General features: G+C 41.8%; 1 protein-coding gene across 1 annotated transcript; it reads left to right on the top strand.

Moving 5' to 3' along the window:
- Positions 1-9,080: 9,080 nt before the first annotated feature.
- LOC115751075 (probable inactive leucine-rich repeat receptor-like protein kinase At3g03770) lies at positions 9,081-14,154 on the top strand. The gene is made up of 7 exons (XM_030688783.2): positions 9,081-11,274; positions 11,389-11,522; positions 11,780-12,020; positions 12,174-12,385; positions 12,493-12,518; positions 12,839-12,950; positions 13,330-14,154. The coding sequence occupies exons 1-7, from the start codon at positions 9,921-9,923 to the stop codon at positions 13,558-13,560; spliced, it is 2,310 nt and encodes a 769-aa protein (XP_030544643.1). The 5' UTR covers positions 9,081-9,920; the 3' UTR covers positions 13,561-14,154.
- The last annotated feature ends 1,280 nt before the right edge of the window (positions 14,155-15,434 follow it).

Genomic DNA, 15,434 nt, shown 5'->3' with positions numbered 1-15,434 from the left:
GCCACCGCCTCCAAATTCACACCAATTCCCCCTTTTATCAATTACGAAGCACATCTCATTGTTTCGGCATGTGCTGAGAAAGTTAATGACCGGAGAGAATAGAATCGGACTTTGATACGCGAAATACACTGTCTTTAAGAATTATTTGTCCTACAACGTTGCTAGTGGTAAATCCTTGATGATATAACAAAATCTCAAACGAGAATACCAAATAGCGATTTTGATTTCTCCAGGAATTCTCAAAGGGAAACAATTGAAAATAGGATTGTGTATCTTTTGAAAGAAACGGCAATAGAAGTCAGTCTATTGTATGGAAATGTTAAGTAATTAATAGCGAAAAGACGTTGAACATATACAACCTTTCAAATGTTGTGAGAGCGCCAAATAGCCATTAGACATGAATAAAAAATAACAAAACAAAGGAAATTAAATAATAATTGTAACTTATTTGTGAACAATCACACTTTTGCAATAGGACACAACAATCGTTTTTACAAATTCGAAATTTCACTAAATAAAAAATAATAATCATTGATTAGTGCTAAGTGCGCCTAATAATCGTGTACCATCGTGCGTGAATATTGTCGGGTCCAACCCACTTAACCCATTACCTTCATTTGTAAAAATAGAAGACTTCCACTTTATATATTGAACCACACTCTCCCGTCGAAGTTATGTGAGACGAGGCATTTCTAAATTTGTTTTACAAACAAACTACCAATGGCATGTATTGCTAGATTGATTATTACTCAGTCGCCGAGACTAATCGCTCCTCGATCAAATCTGAGTTCTTATGTAGCCGCACGAGTTCCTTTTCGCGTCTTTATTTAGGTACTAATCGACGAAACTTGTTTCTCTGATTTAGGAACTATGTTCTTGGTCGGCATTAACCATGATGCACGCAGGCACGTGCAATTTGTGCCGGAAGTTGCATCTACCAAAATCACACGAAGAAATCAAGAATCCGAAGAGTCTGGATGCAAAGAAAGTCATGCAAGACAGTTACGGGCGTCCACCTACCGAACCTTTAAAACATCATGCGTTATCGGTCAAAACTGTTCAACCACATGATTCCCATTTCCGTGTGATTGTTTGTGCAGTTGGATATAGTTAATAGTGAAGTAGTTATCCTAAATTTTTCAATTTTGTTAATTTAGTTTCTAATCTTTACGCAAAATTTCAATTTTTGGGTCAATTTCGCTAGAAATTGCTGGCGTGGCGGTGTGTCCGTATAAGATGGTTGACATCCGTTTATTAAGTTTACAATTGATTGAATAATTGAAATAATTATGGGTCCAGGGTGGATGTTGGTTCTTGGCTGAGCACCGAATAGAACAGGGGATACTAGTCTCAAAGCTTCAACCCAGCTATTTTTCATGAATATTAAGCACATATAGAAAAGCCACCAATCTCTGTTTGTTTCGCTAAAAATGAATGATTTGAAAATTATATTTTTTTTGAAAATGATCGATTATGAAATTTTTCAATTTTATTAATTTATTCTCGAACCTTTACAAATTCAGTATAGTTTTTTTAGACAATTTTCGCTGGAAATCCTGGTGTGGCAGTGTGTCCATATAAGACGGCCAACATCCATTTATTAAGTTTAGAACTAATTCGGTAATATTCGTGAAAAATAATTAAATTAAAGTGTTGCCTTCTTGACAATAGAGAAAAATAATTATGGATCTAGGGTGAATGTTGTCTCTTCGCCGAACGCAAGATAGAACGGGGGATGCTAATCTCAAAGCTTCAGTCCAACTATTTTCATGAATATTAAGGGCATGTAGAAATGCTACTAAGGCTCCGTTTATTTTGCAAAAAATGAATGATTTGAAAAAATATTTTTTCTAAAAATGATCGATTATATTGATCATAAAAAAATGAACATCCGACTATATTTTCTTCATGAACGATAATTTTTTGACATTAATTATTGTAGATAATAAAAAAATTTCTCATCGACTAATTATTTTGAGCGATACAATCGATCATTTTGAAATAATATTTTTTGAATTATTAATGTATCATGAAACAAATGGAGCTTAAGGGCATTTGAGTTTACTCTCTGTTTTTTTTTTTTTTTTTTGGACATTCGTTGGTCGAGTAAAGTGGATTTCAAATTTAAAATTGCACAAACCCTAATTTGAAAAGTGGCAACAAAGTGAGGTCCATGCTAAGTGTTTTAGAGAGACATACGTCTAATGATTCGTGTCCATCCCCCACCACATTCACAAAAAAAGAAAATCATCACATTTGGAGTTCCAATCACTCTGGCGCCTTCACCAACCCCCACTAGCGAAACAATGGGATTCTCATGTACTAGGAAAGTGATACTCGATTCAATTCAAAAAGCATGGTGGACGAAAACCCTTAATTTTAAATTACTATATAATGCGTAAAAATTACTAAAAATTCTTAAATCTACTGTATGTATGCCAATTCGACCCTAAATTCATGATTTGATCAATTTAATCCCAAATGATTTGATGATTTGTCAATGAAATTGATTGAAAATTGCTATCGTGGACCCTTGCCATCTTAGATGGCACGGTTGGCTCGATATCGATGTGGACGATTTTCAAATTGTTAAATTTTTCTTCTTCTTTTTTCATGTTATTCTATTCTATTCTAATCTATTTTATTTTCTTCTTCCTCCATCGATCTGCCAGGCCTTGGCAGAGGGAAAATGCAAAAATAAATAATATAAATAAATAAAATAAAGTTTCAAACAAATGCAAAAATAACTATCGTCAACAATTTTCAGTCAAAATTACACAAAAATATCACATTGGCAAATCGTCAAAAGGTTTATGACTAAATTGGCCAAACTAAAAAGTTTATGAATAAATTGACATCCGTCCAATGTGCTTATGATTCCATGCAAATTTGAAAGTGGCGAGGCATGCTATTTTTCCCTCGAAGGCCTCTCTGACCAACTCGCCTCGCCCAATCACTGCTTACTTGAGTCGCAAATCACTCGAGAACAATCCAATCTCGTGCTCGACAATCTTTCCTTCCACAATAAGAGAATTTCATGGTAGCTCTCGTTTGAAGCTAGGGCTAACCGCTCCTTCCAAGGGAAAAGAGAAGCGACCCAATTTAAAGCAATGGGTCTTTAATTAACGGGCAAGTTTCGGTTAGTGCCGAACGGGGATGATTAGGGGAGGCCCATAACCCCCGATCTGGCCACGGCAAAGGGGACAATGATGGAGTTTAAGGTCGCTAACGAGGGTGAAACGTGACTTGTTTACGAAGAACTTGTCTGTCCGTGGGAGCTTATGCACGAATTCGAGGCTTTCGTGTCAAGGGTAAATCATTAGAAGGGAGGGGCAGCGTGAATCGCACGTTTCTACTTGCTTGAGGAAGCATGTTGGGATGTGGGGTTTTTCTTTTTTTGTCGGAGGGGCTAAAGTTGTGACGTGGGCTTGCGTTTGATGCTAAGGCAGTCCATCATTGGTATTTGTTCTTTTGTGGCATGAAATTCTGCTTTTTTCTTTTTTTCTTTTTATCGAAAGGATGATGGAAAATATTTACGCTCAGCATTTCCACGTGTCCTCGTTCGATTGATTCTCGAGAATGCACGCGAACCGTCCTGTCCATGATCACGTGCGCCGGGGCAAGACCAGGCCGAAACGTCAACACATTCCGGTCATCGACTCATTGAGTACACGAACAAGTGTTTTTTCGCCTTGCCTTTCTTTGGGCCAATGCCTTCTGGTTCTGTTGGGCCATAAACTCTGTTCGTAGCTCCCCTCAGATTCACTCAATGTCACGAGAAAAATGTCCGTTGGGATATGCTTAAAGCCCGTGGGCGAAATCCTCAAATGGCCCGTGGTAGTTTCCCGGTTTCGAACCACGCGGTCTGGTGTGTGTCGGGGTGTCGGCGGAGCAGGGCACGGGGCCCATGAACAACCTAGGACCCTACCTTGTGGTCGTCATCGCCGTGTTTCGGCTTGGAATTCATCGTGGACGCATTCCGTAAATGTATGAAGCTACCATGTGGCGAGCAAGGTGATCGACCGTGCCAAAATTTTGCTTTGGGCTTTTCCTCGGTCGAATGGAGTTGATGAGATGTCACGTTAAGTGGGCCACCGCAGCAAAATGGACCATTCTCCCACGTGAATCTTGAACAGAGTTCGAACAACAATGACAGCAGCAACCACGTAAACGACCCGGTCAAATTTATGGGGCCGGGTTGAAAATGGCCCAATCCAATTTGATCCGTTTAATCCGTTTTGGTCCATTTCTATATAATACAAATCCAGTGACACATACCCGATCCAACCTAATCAATATTACTAAAGCACTTCTACATTTAACCTAATCTAGGAGAATTCAAACCAAAATTGAGGTGAGAGCACATAGTAAGCGAGTGTGAAATCGAATGAGGGCGACAAAGAGACGTAGAGGTGGGTTGGGTGTAAGTAAGTTGTGAACCTATATAATGCTCATATTATTTTGGGTTTACCATTCTAAATCCATTTATGACGCATTCATTGAATATAAAAAACTTATACAACTACTTAGCTCATCGAACATGGGCTAAAAAAAATTGAATCTATGAGCCATTTTGATAAGTTTATCACAATGTAACAAATACATATTAAGCATCATCTAGCGACTACCGCGTGGATTACATGAGTTATTTCCATCATTTTGCTTAATCAAGACAGCATTAGTCACCCTTGATACTCAGTTATATAGCTGATAATCACTATTAACTTATTAACGACGGCGAAAACTGCATGATAGAATTTTTTTTTCTGTCCCAATAAGGTTTCCTAAAAGAAATTAAATTGGGACTCTAAGATTGTCTAATTAACTTCTTTATAGAAGGAAGTCGAATCCGAGCATCGCCATGGAACGGGCCTTGGATTCAAGGGCTAAAGATGGCAAAAGATAAAAGACACGAGAAATCCAATCTCTCCTTGTGACTCACAATTCGCTTTTAGTCAAAACAACAGAAAAAAAAAAAAAGTTGAAGCGTGATTATAACAAAAAACAAAGTTGCTTTGCATAGTTAAAATTAGAGGGTGGGTCCATCTTAATCAAATAAAAAATCACCGAGTGGCTCGTCTTTACACAAAAGACGACGGGCAAAAATGTGTTAGGAACTTGGGGATTGATTTGACTGAGTCGTATGCCAGAATCTATCTTTAACAACGTTAAAAAGTGTTGGGGTGAACAAAATCCCATGCCATCAAGAGGCGAGAGTTGATCTGTTTGCTTTTCGAAAAATAAATAATTTTAAAAATATTTTTTTTAAATGCGATTTGTTATATTATTCATAAAAGTAAATAAACGAAATGAAAAAATCTAGATATACTTTATTGTCGATAATAAGAACATTTTTAATTGACTAATTTCAGATAATAAATGTTATCATTTAAAAAAAATCAAATCATTCATTTCTAGGATGTGTTTGTTTTGCAAAAAATGAATGATTTGATAAACATCTCTTTTAAATATGAATGCTTATATCACTTACAATAATGGATTAACAAAAAATACTTTCATCGTCAATGTCTAGACATAAATTAATATCAATGATAGAAATAATCTAATTATTTCAAGCGATACAAACGATCATTTTTAGGAAATATGTTTTCCCCATCATTCATTTTTTGCAAAACATACGAAGCTTAAGTGAAATGTAAATTACATTCTAAGAGTTGATTGGTTGAATTCTTTTCGAATTGGCGTGTCTTGTGTGTCTTTATTGTCACGCTGTGGTTGAAACTCACGTCGTCCTGTGTTAATCCATCTTTTAGTCGATGCTTTTGCATATTACTTATGAAACAAACACTACTCATTTAGAGAGTTTAAAATTCAAAATCCAGAATCTGCTTCACGTGGCTTCACTTTAAGCGAGCAAATAAGTTACAGTCACCTTCACTATTTTTTTAAGCGAAAAGTGTTAGACATATTAAGACCCTACATACTGAATGAGTTTACTAAATAACATGATATATTTTTGTCGGGGAATTAAATAGGTCCGCTAATTCAATTATCGCTAACTATCCGCCAAATCATTTAACAAAACTCATTTAGTGCATCGATCTTACTATGTTTGGCATATACTTATAATAATATAATAGATGAATTTATGACCATAGACACTCAATCATTATTAATATTCGTTAGATTGTTTAATGATGAGAATCAAATCAACATACATATGGCGTTAATAAATAATTGGTTTTTTCCTCATACAACATGCCCAACCAACATGCCTCCTTCTCCGGGCAGTCAACAGCGTCCCGCATCCACGTCACCGGTCTCAAACTCCCGCACATGATTAACCGTCCCCACTCGTCCTCGCTGGCGCGTGAGTCGCACGCCGCTGCAGAAATCGACCGGGGGTGCGCGTGGTCGCGACATTCACCGTCACCGCCACCGCAACCCTCATGGGATTCCCGAGCCCCTCCATTCGCTTCGCTGGGTAATGCCACGTGGCTTCGCTATTCAAAAACAGGCTGGCTTCATGGGCTAGCGGACCCCACCCAACCCCAACAGTTTAAAAAAATCCAGGGGCAAAAGGAGCGTCGGCAAAATCCGCAATCATAAATCTGGGGCTGCCCAATGATTTCACCTTAATTTGGTTATAATTGGTAGCTTTTGCTTACCATCTTGACACCAATGATGGAGATGACACTCTCCCCCAATTTAGGAACTATAAAGCCCTCGGATTTACACATTATACATCTTTCCGATAAAGTATGTTTTTTTCTCTCGTCACTGTTTAATATCATCTCAACAATTTCAATGATTGAAAAAAAAATAAAAGTAAAAAAGATTAAAAAAAAAGAAGTGTCGAAAAAAAGAAAATGGAAATTTTTACATTTAATTTCCTTTTTTCTGTTTTTTTCTTTGTTCTCCTCCTCCTCACCTAGGGGCGGGGCGAGCGGCGAGGGTACCCACCAGCTCGGCGAGGGTCGGCCGCGGGGTGTGCATGCCCCGGGCCAGCCAAGGCCACTGAGGCATAGCATTCTCAGGCTTTACAATAAGTCAAACCATCGTGTGGGGCGACTTTTCGCGGTCGCGTGCATCGCGTGGGTGGTCTTTCCTTCGATTCGTCGTGCAACCGTCAACCCAGCCGCCTCCCCCCGTCGACGCTCTCCGCGTCTCGCCAGGTCTTGGCGTTTCCGCTTCCCTCCTGTTTAGATGAGTTTTTTTTTCTCCTCAAAACAGGGAAAACAGAGCGTCCTTCCCCGTTTCCTGCCCCGGTTCACTCGTTCGATCAAGTTTAACCTTTCCCGCGCTTGTTGCATGTTTATCTTGCTAACGCGTGCATGATGCAGGCGCGGGACGCGACGCATTGCAGTCTCCAGCTAAACCGAGAAAACGGCAGGCCAGATCCACCGAGAGCGCGTGGGTGCCCGGTCAGCACGATCTCAAGAACAAGAACGAGCCCGCCAACAACCGCGCACCGACCCCCGACGATCGTGGGCGACGCCCGGTGGAAAAACCTCTCCACCGTTTTGAAATTTACTAATCTATCGTACCCGGAATTTCCTCTATTCACGCGGATAGATATTAGATTTGCTATTCTTCGTTTTAATCTCATGCGCCTTTATGTTCAGATCAGATGATGATATCTCAAATAACCCAAGATCTCCACCAAACAAAAAAACGATCCCTACATCGCTTCGATTTCAAAATTAAACTTAACACATTCACGATGACTCATATCACCTAAAGGGTCCTCGCTCATCGCCGCTGAAGCGACCTGCACCCGTCTGCAGCCGGGGCCGCGAGATCCGCGGGCGAGCAGCCGAGATCGCGGGCGGCGAGGATGCGGGGCGGAGAGACGGGCGGGGGTCCTGCGTCGCTCATCGTGGCGGAACCTGCACCCGTCTGCTGCCGGAGACGAAATCGCGGGCGGCGGGACGCGGGGCGGAGACGAACGGGTCCCTCACGCGCGAGCGATCTGCACCCGCGCGGCCGACGACGAGAGACGGCCGAAGGCGAGGGGGGAAGGGGGGGGGGGGGGGTCCTAGCGCCTGTTTGCAGCTCGTAGGGAAAAAAAAAAAAAAAAAAAAAAAAAAAAAAAAAAGGAAAAAATCACAAAAAAACAAAATGTCCCCGTTCAGGCCCTCATTGAATAAAAATCACTACCCTTCCAACAACTAAAAAAACAAATCACCTGGCATTTTCCCTAAATAAAATGAATTTAGATTCCTGTTTATTCGATAACGGCCATTTTTCCATCGTTTTGAATGAGAAAGAAAGTATGTCTTATATTGAAAAAAGTAACAGAGAAGTTGTATCTTAAGCTTACGGAAGTTTTGACCCAAAAAAAAAAATTTGATGAAAGAAGATTGCGATCGAACTGATTAGGCTAAAGCAATTTTTTTTTTGGACTAAAAAATAAAAATCAATTACCTTTAATTTCTCAACATGTATAGGAGTCATTTTTTCTAAAAAAAAAAAAGATAATTAATCCCGAGTCTATGTGAACACTAGACTATAGCTTTGATGGTAAAAATGCATGCATCGTCTTGAACACATAACTTTAGCTTTCTCGAACCCTTTGCGGGCTAAGAACTTCTACGATAAAGATCATATTTTACATTATTTTTTTTTTTTTTTTAACGTGTCCGTATAACTAATTTCTTATTTCAAAATGAACACATTTCAAATAGATTTGTGCAAAAACATCTTCAGAGTTACTTCATAACAAAACTCATAATGACAAAGCTATTATCTCGAAAAGGTGTATATGCTCCAAATTTTTTTATTTTTCCAAGATGTTCAGGATTAAAAAGCATCTACCGAGATACCAGACAGGCATCATACGTTCAAAGCTAGTCCAACTTCTTCAAATTAAAAATTGGGGAAGTGACCACGTGATGGCAGTCCCGTAAATAGCAGCAGACTCCGCGGGTATTTCATCAGCCCACCAACAGCTAAACCCCAAAACAGGAAAAAAAAAAAAAAATCCAAACGAAATAAGACCAGAAATGCCTGCAAAATCTCGAGTCACAGAGTCACTCCCACTCCCACTCCCACAAGCCGAGTCGGAGCGAGCGAGTGACCGAGTGGACTCTTTCTTCTTCTTCTTCTTCTTCTATTCTCGTTGTCTGTCTCTCGCGTCGTCCTCATCTGCACCTCGGCTTTTTGGTCGCTTTTAAGACCGACCTCCATTAATTCCTCTCCCTCCTCCTCCTCACAGCAAAACTGCAAGATTGAATTACCTGCGTCTCTCTCTGCCACCGGTCGCTCTGACACGCTCCAACTACCTCCATTATTATAGCTTCTTGCCCTCCTTCCGCCTCGCATTCAATGAAGATCGATCGTACGGTGTTCAGTCCATTACGAGCTCCGGCAACGATCTGATTCCTCCTCCCGAGGCTCCGTCTCTTCTCTCTCCCGGCAGTTATTAGCCATTTTTCTCTCTTCCATAATAGCTCGCCTCTTCTTTTCCTCTTCCTCGTTGGTATTTTTGTTGCCGAGTTTCAAGTTGGTGTTTGTCCTAGAGACATTCCTCCGAGCAATTATTACGAACCAGTAGCGTTTCAGCCATTTCCTCCAACTATATGTTCGCATTCCCTTGATTTTATTCTCTGTTTGGTGGACTCCGTTTGGGAATTCCTGGGAAAAACGCGGCCCGCGTGTTCCGCCGGAAAAGTTTTTTCCGGCATTTCGCGGCATTTTCCCGGAATCCTCCCTATTTTTCCCTCCCGCACATTGTCCAGAATTCTCCCTGGATTCTAAGATACGAGGGGGATTTGGAGTTGTTGTTGTCCTCTCTCGAGAATGTTTAACCTTCACTGTTCGATTTGATTCTGCCTTTCTTCAGTTATAGAACCTGATCTACTTCATCTCCACCGACTTCAACTTCGTCGTCTTCTTCTTCTTTTTCTTCACTATGAAAGTGAGCCTCTCAAGGGACTAGAGCTCCACATTTCTCCCGAATGGCCAATGTTTCCTGCTTCCTGTTGCTTTTTCTTTCAGGAATCGTGCTGATTCCGACCACGCACCAGTTGCAGACGTATCAATCGCAGGTCCTGCTCCAACTAAGGAAACACCTGGAGTACCCAACATTCTTGGACATTTGGGTAAATTACACTGGAGATGTCTGCAATGCCCCTCCCTCTCCCCAGTTGAGCATCACGTGCCAAGACACCTTCATCACCGAGCTCAGAATCATGGGAGACAAGCGCGTCAAGGTCCGTGACTTCGATGGCCATGCGATTCCCAACCAGACTCTGTCGGAGACCTTCTCGGTCGATTCCTTTGTGACCACTCTGACGAGACTGACCACCTTGAGAGTGCTCAGCCTGGTCTCCCTGGGCATTTGGGGACCACTTCCTGAAAAAATCCACCGGCTGTCTTCGCTGCAGCTCTTGGATTTGAGCTCAAATTTCTTGTTCGGCCCAATCCCGAGTCAGATATCGAGGCTGGCGAGACTCCAAATTCTGACTCTGGATGGGAATTACTTCAATGGCGGTGTTCCTGATGGTTTGGACTCCATGTCCGATTTGACCGTCTTGACTCTCAAGAACAACCAGCTCAGCGGTCGGTTTCCATCTTCCATTTCGCGAATAAAGACACTCAGTACTGTGGCCCTGTCTAAAAATGAGATGTCCGGTAAATTGCCTGATTTGGGTGCCTTGAGCAGCCTTCACCTGCTGGACTTGATCGACAATCATTTCGATTCCGACCTGCCTAATTTGCCTAAAGGGTTGGTCACTGTGCTTCTGAGTAGGAATTCTTTCTCTGGCGATATTCCTGAGCAATATGGTGAATTGGGTCAGCTCCAACACCTCGATTTGTCCTTCAATTTTCTGACCGGAATGCCACCGCAAGCCCTGTTCTCTCTGCCGAACATCAGTTACTTGGATCTGTCCTCGAACATGTTCAGCGGTTCACTCCCGGGGAGTCTACATTGCGGAAGTAAGTTGGGCTTCGTAGACATATCTAACAATAAGTTCATCGGCGAGCTTCCTTCATGCCTGGGCACTACTTCGGCCAAGCCTGTGGTTAAGTTTAGTGGGAACTGTTTATCCGTTGATGTCAAACATCAGCACCGCGAGTCTTACTGTAAGGCACCTGATGCGAGGAGGAAGCATTTTCTGGGAAGAGAATTAGGAGTGTCGATCGCCATCATCTGTGGCGCTACTCTCGTCATTGTGCTTTTGGCGCTTGGGCTTGTTATTTTCTGTAGGAAAGTTCGTTCTAGAGAAACATTTGGGCAGCATGATTTGCCAAAGGTTGTCCAAGAAAATGCTCCTACCGGGATGTCTGCTGAATTCCTGGCTAACGCCAGTAAGTGATTGCCGAATTATGGTCTTATGGTTTCATCACTTTACATTTGAGCATATCTGCTTAGGCGTTGATTCAGAATCAAACTAATCTATGTATCTCTTCTGTTCTTTGGAGGGTTCATATCTGAGACAGCGAAGATAGGAACCCAAAGCGCACCTTCATATAGACTGTTTTCATTAGAAGAGTTGAAGGACGCAACGAATAATTTTGCTCCTCCAAATTTGATGGGTGACGGCTCTACCGGAAAGGTAACTCGCGAACGAGATTTTCTTGGAGATATCATAACCTAGCTTGATCGATACCGTTTGCTTTGACTATTCTGTGATGGCTGTTTGTCATAGGAAACTCAGAACGTTCTTTGAATTTGCTTCTCTCTATTGACGTGCTAAGTTCCAACCTCAACTGTTCAAAATTGTCAAGTAAAGAAACCATACAGAGAGACCATAAGACCTAATGAAAGTACATGAAAGCGCCCAGAATCATTGTGACCTTTTATTCTTTTCAGCTTTACAGAGGAAGGCTCGAGAATGGAGCCTATGTTGCCATTAGATCCATAGCCTCGCTGAAGAAGCATTCAGTGCAGAATCTCAGGGTTCGGCTCGACTTGCTTTCGAAGCTCCATCATCCACATTTGGTCGGACTTTTGGGCCATTGTGTTGATGGCCGAGGACAAGATGAGTCCAGTACTAAGGTCTTCCTCATATACGAATATGTTGTCAATGGCAATTACCGTACCCACTTAACAGGTCAGAATCCTACTGTCACCGTATAGGAGAGATTTCACAAGTGTGATACTATCTGTGCGATTGAGAATGCCGCCTTCTGTTTGTAGGAATCCTCAAATTGTTCAAAACCCAGGTTCTATGTCTTCTACATTTTCATGTACTTATTGTGTGCAGAGAATTCTCTGGAGAAGGTTCTCAATTGGTCAGACAGATTGGCCATACTCATTGGTGTTGCCAAGGCCGTGCATTTTCTTCATACCGGAATCATTCCCAGTTGCTTCAACAATAGGTTGAAAACAAATAATATATTGCTTGACGAGCATCAGATTGCCAAACTAAGTGACTATGGAATGTCCATCCTCACCGATGATTTCGAAAAGTCGGATGTAAGTTTCTTCGGTTCTACTTCTCGGTACTCCCATATTTAAGTTGCAGCTATTTTCAGTGCAGGTTTGTTCCTGATGCATTTTTTTTTTTTTGGGCTTATTTATAGGCAAAGGGAGAAGGACTCAAAACAGGGTATGGAACTTCATTTCTGAAAATCTCGTTGTATGAACCTATATAGTACATGCATGTTCAAAAGTGTATTTGGTCCGAGGACATTATTTTGCTGTCTGAATCACCCATATGCCTTGAGATACTACTATGGATTTCATGCCCGGAACTTAAGTCATATGGAGAGACAACTGGAGCTAGCAACATGTGAAGTGTATATCGGTCGAAGCATTGCAGATAACCACCTGTTACTTTCAGATTTCTCCTCATCAGTTTTGAGTCTATTTACTTTGAATTCGATGGATGTACTAGTAATGCTCGATCTTGACTCTTACTTCTTGCAGTCAGAAGACGAACATCGAGGATGACGTGTACAATTTCGGATTCATATTACTCGAGTCACTTGTTGGGACCATAGTTTCCGGCAAAGGAGAGGCGTTTCTGCTGAATGAAATGGTAAGCCGAAACAAATCAAATGTCCAGTCAGCTAGTTAATGCAGATGAGACTTTCTTGATTCTTTTTCTGAGCTTCAGGTTTTTGTTCTTGTTACTTTTCTGTCGAGATAAGTTATTGAGATCTACAGCACCATTGAACTTATGCTAGGAAGTTCATTTGCTTGGAAGCTTTTGACTGGGCTTAAAACTGGCAGTCTCAAGATTGTCTTTATCCTACATACAGATATTCCTTTGTCTAGCGTTAATATGTTTCCTACCCTAGAGTGGATGAAAACGTTTCAATCGATAACAACAGCGGCATGCCAAACGATCTTTTCTGCCGTCCCTCCTCCTAGCGGTCGTGCTGCTGCGTGAATTTAATGCCCGGTTCATCGTGCAGGCATCTTTCGGTAGTCAGGACGGACGGAGACGGATCGTGGATCCAATCGTCTTAACGACGTGCTCCCAAGAGTCGTTGTCCATCGTGGTAGCCATCACGAACAAATGCATATCTCCGGACCTGTCAGCTCGTCCCTCCTTCGAGGACGTCCTCTGGAACTTACAGTATGCGGCCCAAGTCCAGGCGGCCTACGACACCGACCAAAAATCCGACACCAACTCTCAGTCTTGAGGAAGGGCTCGCATCTTCAGGGACCGAGCTCTCCCATAAGTGTGGGCACTTACGCAGGTGTAAATCGGTTCTTCTTTCGATTTCTCAATACTGGCAAGAGCGCAGAGCAGACAGACAGCATGTTTGCCCAACTCGAATCTGGAATCTGCCGGCCATACGGTGTCGCTCGGGTAAATTATGGCAGGCGAGCCGCTCGGCATACGTTTTAAGGTCAGCCCGTGATGCTCAGCCGGATCAATTCTCATCTGGGTGGTACGATGTTGGTGGAAGTGCTGTTAACCTGGAAAAAATGGCTGTAATGTACAGGAGCATTCATCAACTCTCACAAAGTATCAAGATTTCTTTAATTTTGGGCCCCTCCTCGGCTCAGGTGGTCCGCTCATGGCCACTCCCCTGAAAAATAAGAATGGTTCCAAGCGTTTGATGGATTCCCCCATCGTCCATGGCTGGCCGTGAGCTGTTCCACAAGCCGAAGTCAACATCACCCACGAGCCAATTTGTCTTTCTCATTACTCTCATCTCCTTTTGCAATTCCTGGATCCGCTCTTGTAATTCCCCGCTCGCCGGAAAACATTGTTACTCTTCCTCAAGAGGCTAAAAATTAGGCCGTGGTGGTAAATGTTTCTATAAATGCACTGAGTTGTGTCGAGAATTGTCGATCGTTTGCCCCCGAGACGATCAAATACTATATTGTATGTATTGTGCCGGCAACTTGGCAGTCCTCACCACCACCGAGCCGGCACTAGTCAACTCTTTTCGTTTTCATTTTAAATTTTTGGGGCTGTGATCGATCTAGACGTGGACTCTTCAACGACAACCCTCCGTAGTCATGTCTATTGACTATTTCCCTAATTGCTTAAGACGGACCTAAATAAAATTAGTCTTCTTAACCTTACTTTGAAAACGTTACTTTATATGTACTTTCCATAAATCATCTCGGTCTCGAGTGATTTCAATCATATCTTCATAGCAAGACGTGCCGGGGGGGGGGCTGGCGTGGGCTCTGTCGTGGTGTTTTGGGCTTAGTCCGACCCATCCGCACGGAATGGAATCGTGGCCGTCCGTGTGTAGTGGTGATGAACGGTCATTGGGACCCACGTCTTTTTCAGAATCGTGTCGGCGAATGACGCCAGCGAGGCTCGACAACGACGCGCCAATGTCCACTATTCCCCCCCGATCCCCTTCTCGTGTCCCACGCGCGTTTGGACTCACGCGCCGCTTAGCTGCTGAATAAATAAACTCCCCGTCGAGTGTTGGGTAATGAAAAATGCATTTTATGTGTCGCTCACCAATCACGTAATCTGCCTGTTGCCCTCATCACTATTTTTTTTTTATTGAATTTTGAAATAAATCATTTTCAATTGGCTTATCACACGTTCCCGATGCCTTGTCATTTAGTGTGATGATCACATGTTAGGTAGAAAAATCAGCATAATTCGGTCCCCGCGGCCGAACCCAATCCATTTATAAAGTGTTTTTCTGATAATGTCGAGTCATCAATTAATAAATGTCATTTCTAAGATAATTAAAGACGTGCATGACAATACTTCAGTTTTAAAAATCAATTTTTTGCCAACGATTAATTTTTCTACTTTTGCTTCTGAGAAGAAATTGATTTTTTTTTTTTTCCAGGAGAGAATTAAAAAAAATTTACTTTTTGAAGCGACTCTAAAATTACTTTTGAAACAAGAAAAAAAAATCATTTAGAAATTGAAAAATGAAATTGCGTAATCAAATAAATTGATTCTCTAAAAGTACTCATGGATCAAAAATTCTATTCTAAAAATATTGTCATGCGTGTTTCCAAGTCTTATTTGAGTTTTTCTCAATCTAGAAAGATGAAATTTTCGCTTTTCTAAGTACGTATCGAGTGT

This window comes from Rhodamnia argentea, chromosome 11 (assembly GCF_020921035.1).
Source record: "Rhodamnia argentea isolate NSW1041297 chromosome 11, ASM2092103v1, whole genome shotgun sequence".
NCBI classification, from domain to species: Eukaryota; Viridiplantae; Streptophyta; class Magnoliopsida; order Myrtales; family Myrtaceae; genus Rhodamnia; species Rhodamnia argentea.
Note: the sequence above shows the minus strand (reverse complement) of the source record. Positions and strands in the feature narration are given on the sequence as shown.

Excerpts from the sequence above, each read along its gene's own strand:
- LOC115751075 (XM_030688783.2), top strand. The coding sequence starts at position 9,921 with ATGGCCAATGTTTCCTGCTTCCTGTTGCTTTTTCTTTCAGGAATCGTG. Across the intron at positions 11,275-11,388 it reads TGAATTCCTGGCTAACGCCA|GGTTCATATCTGAGACAGCG; the intron begins GTAAGTGATTGC and ends TGTTCTTTGGAG. Across the intron at positions 11,523-11,779 it reads GTGACGGCTCTACCGGAAAG|CTTTACAGAGGAAGGCTCGA; the intron begins GTAACTCGCGAA and ends TATTCTTTTCAG.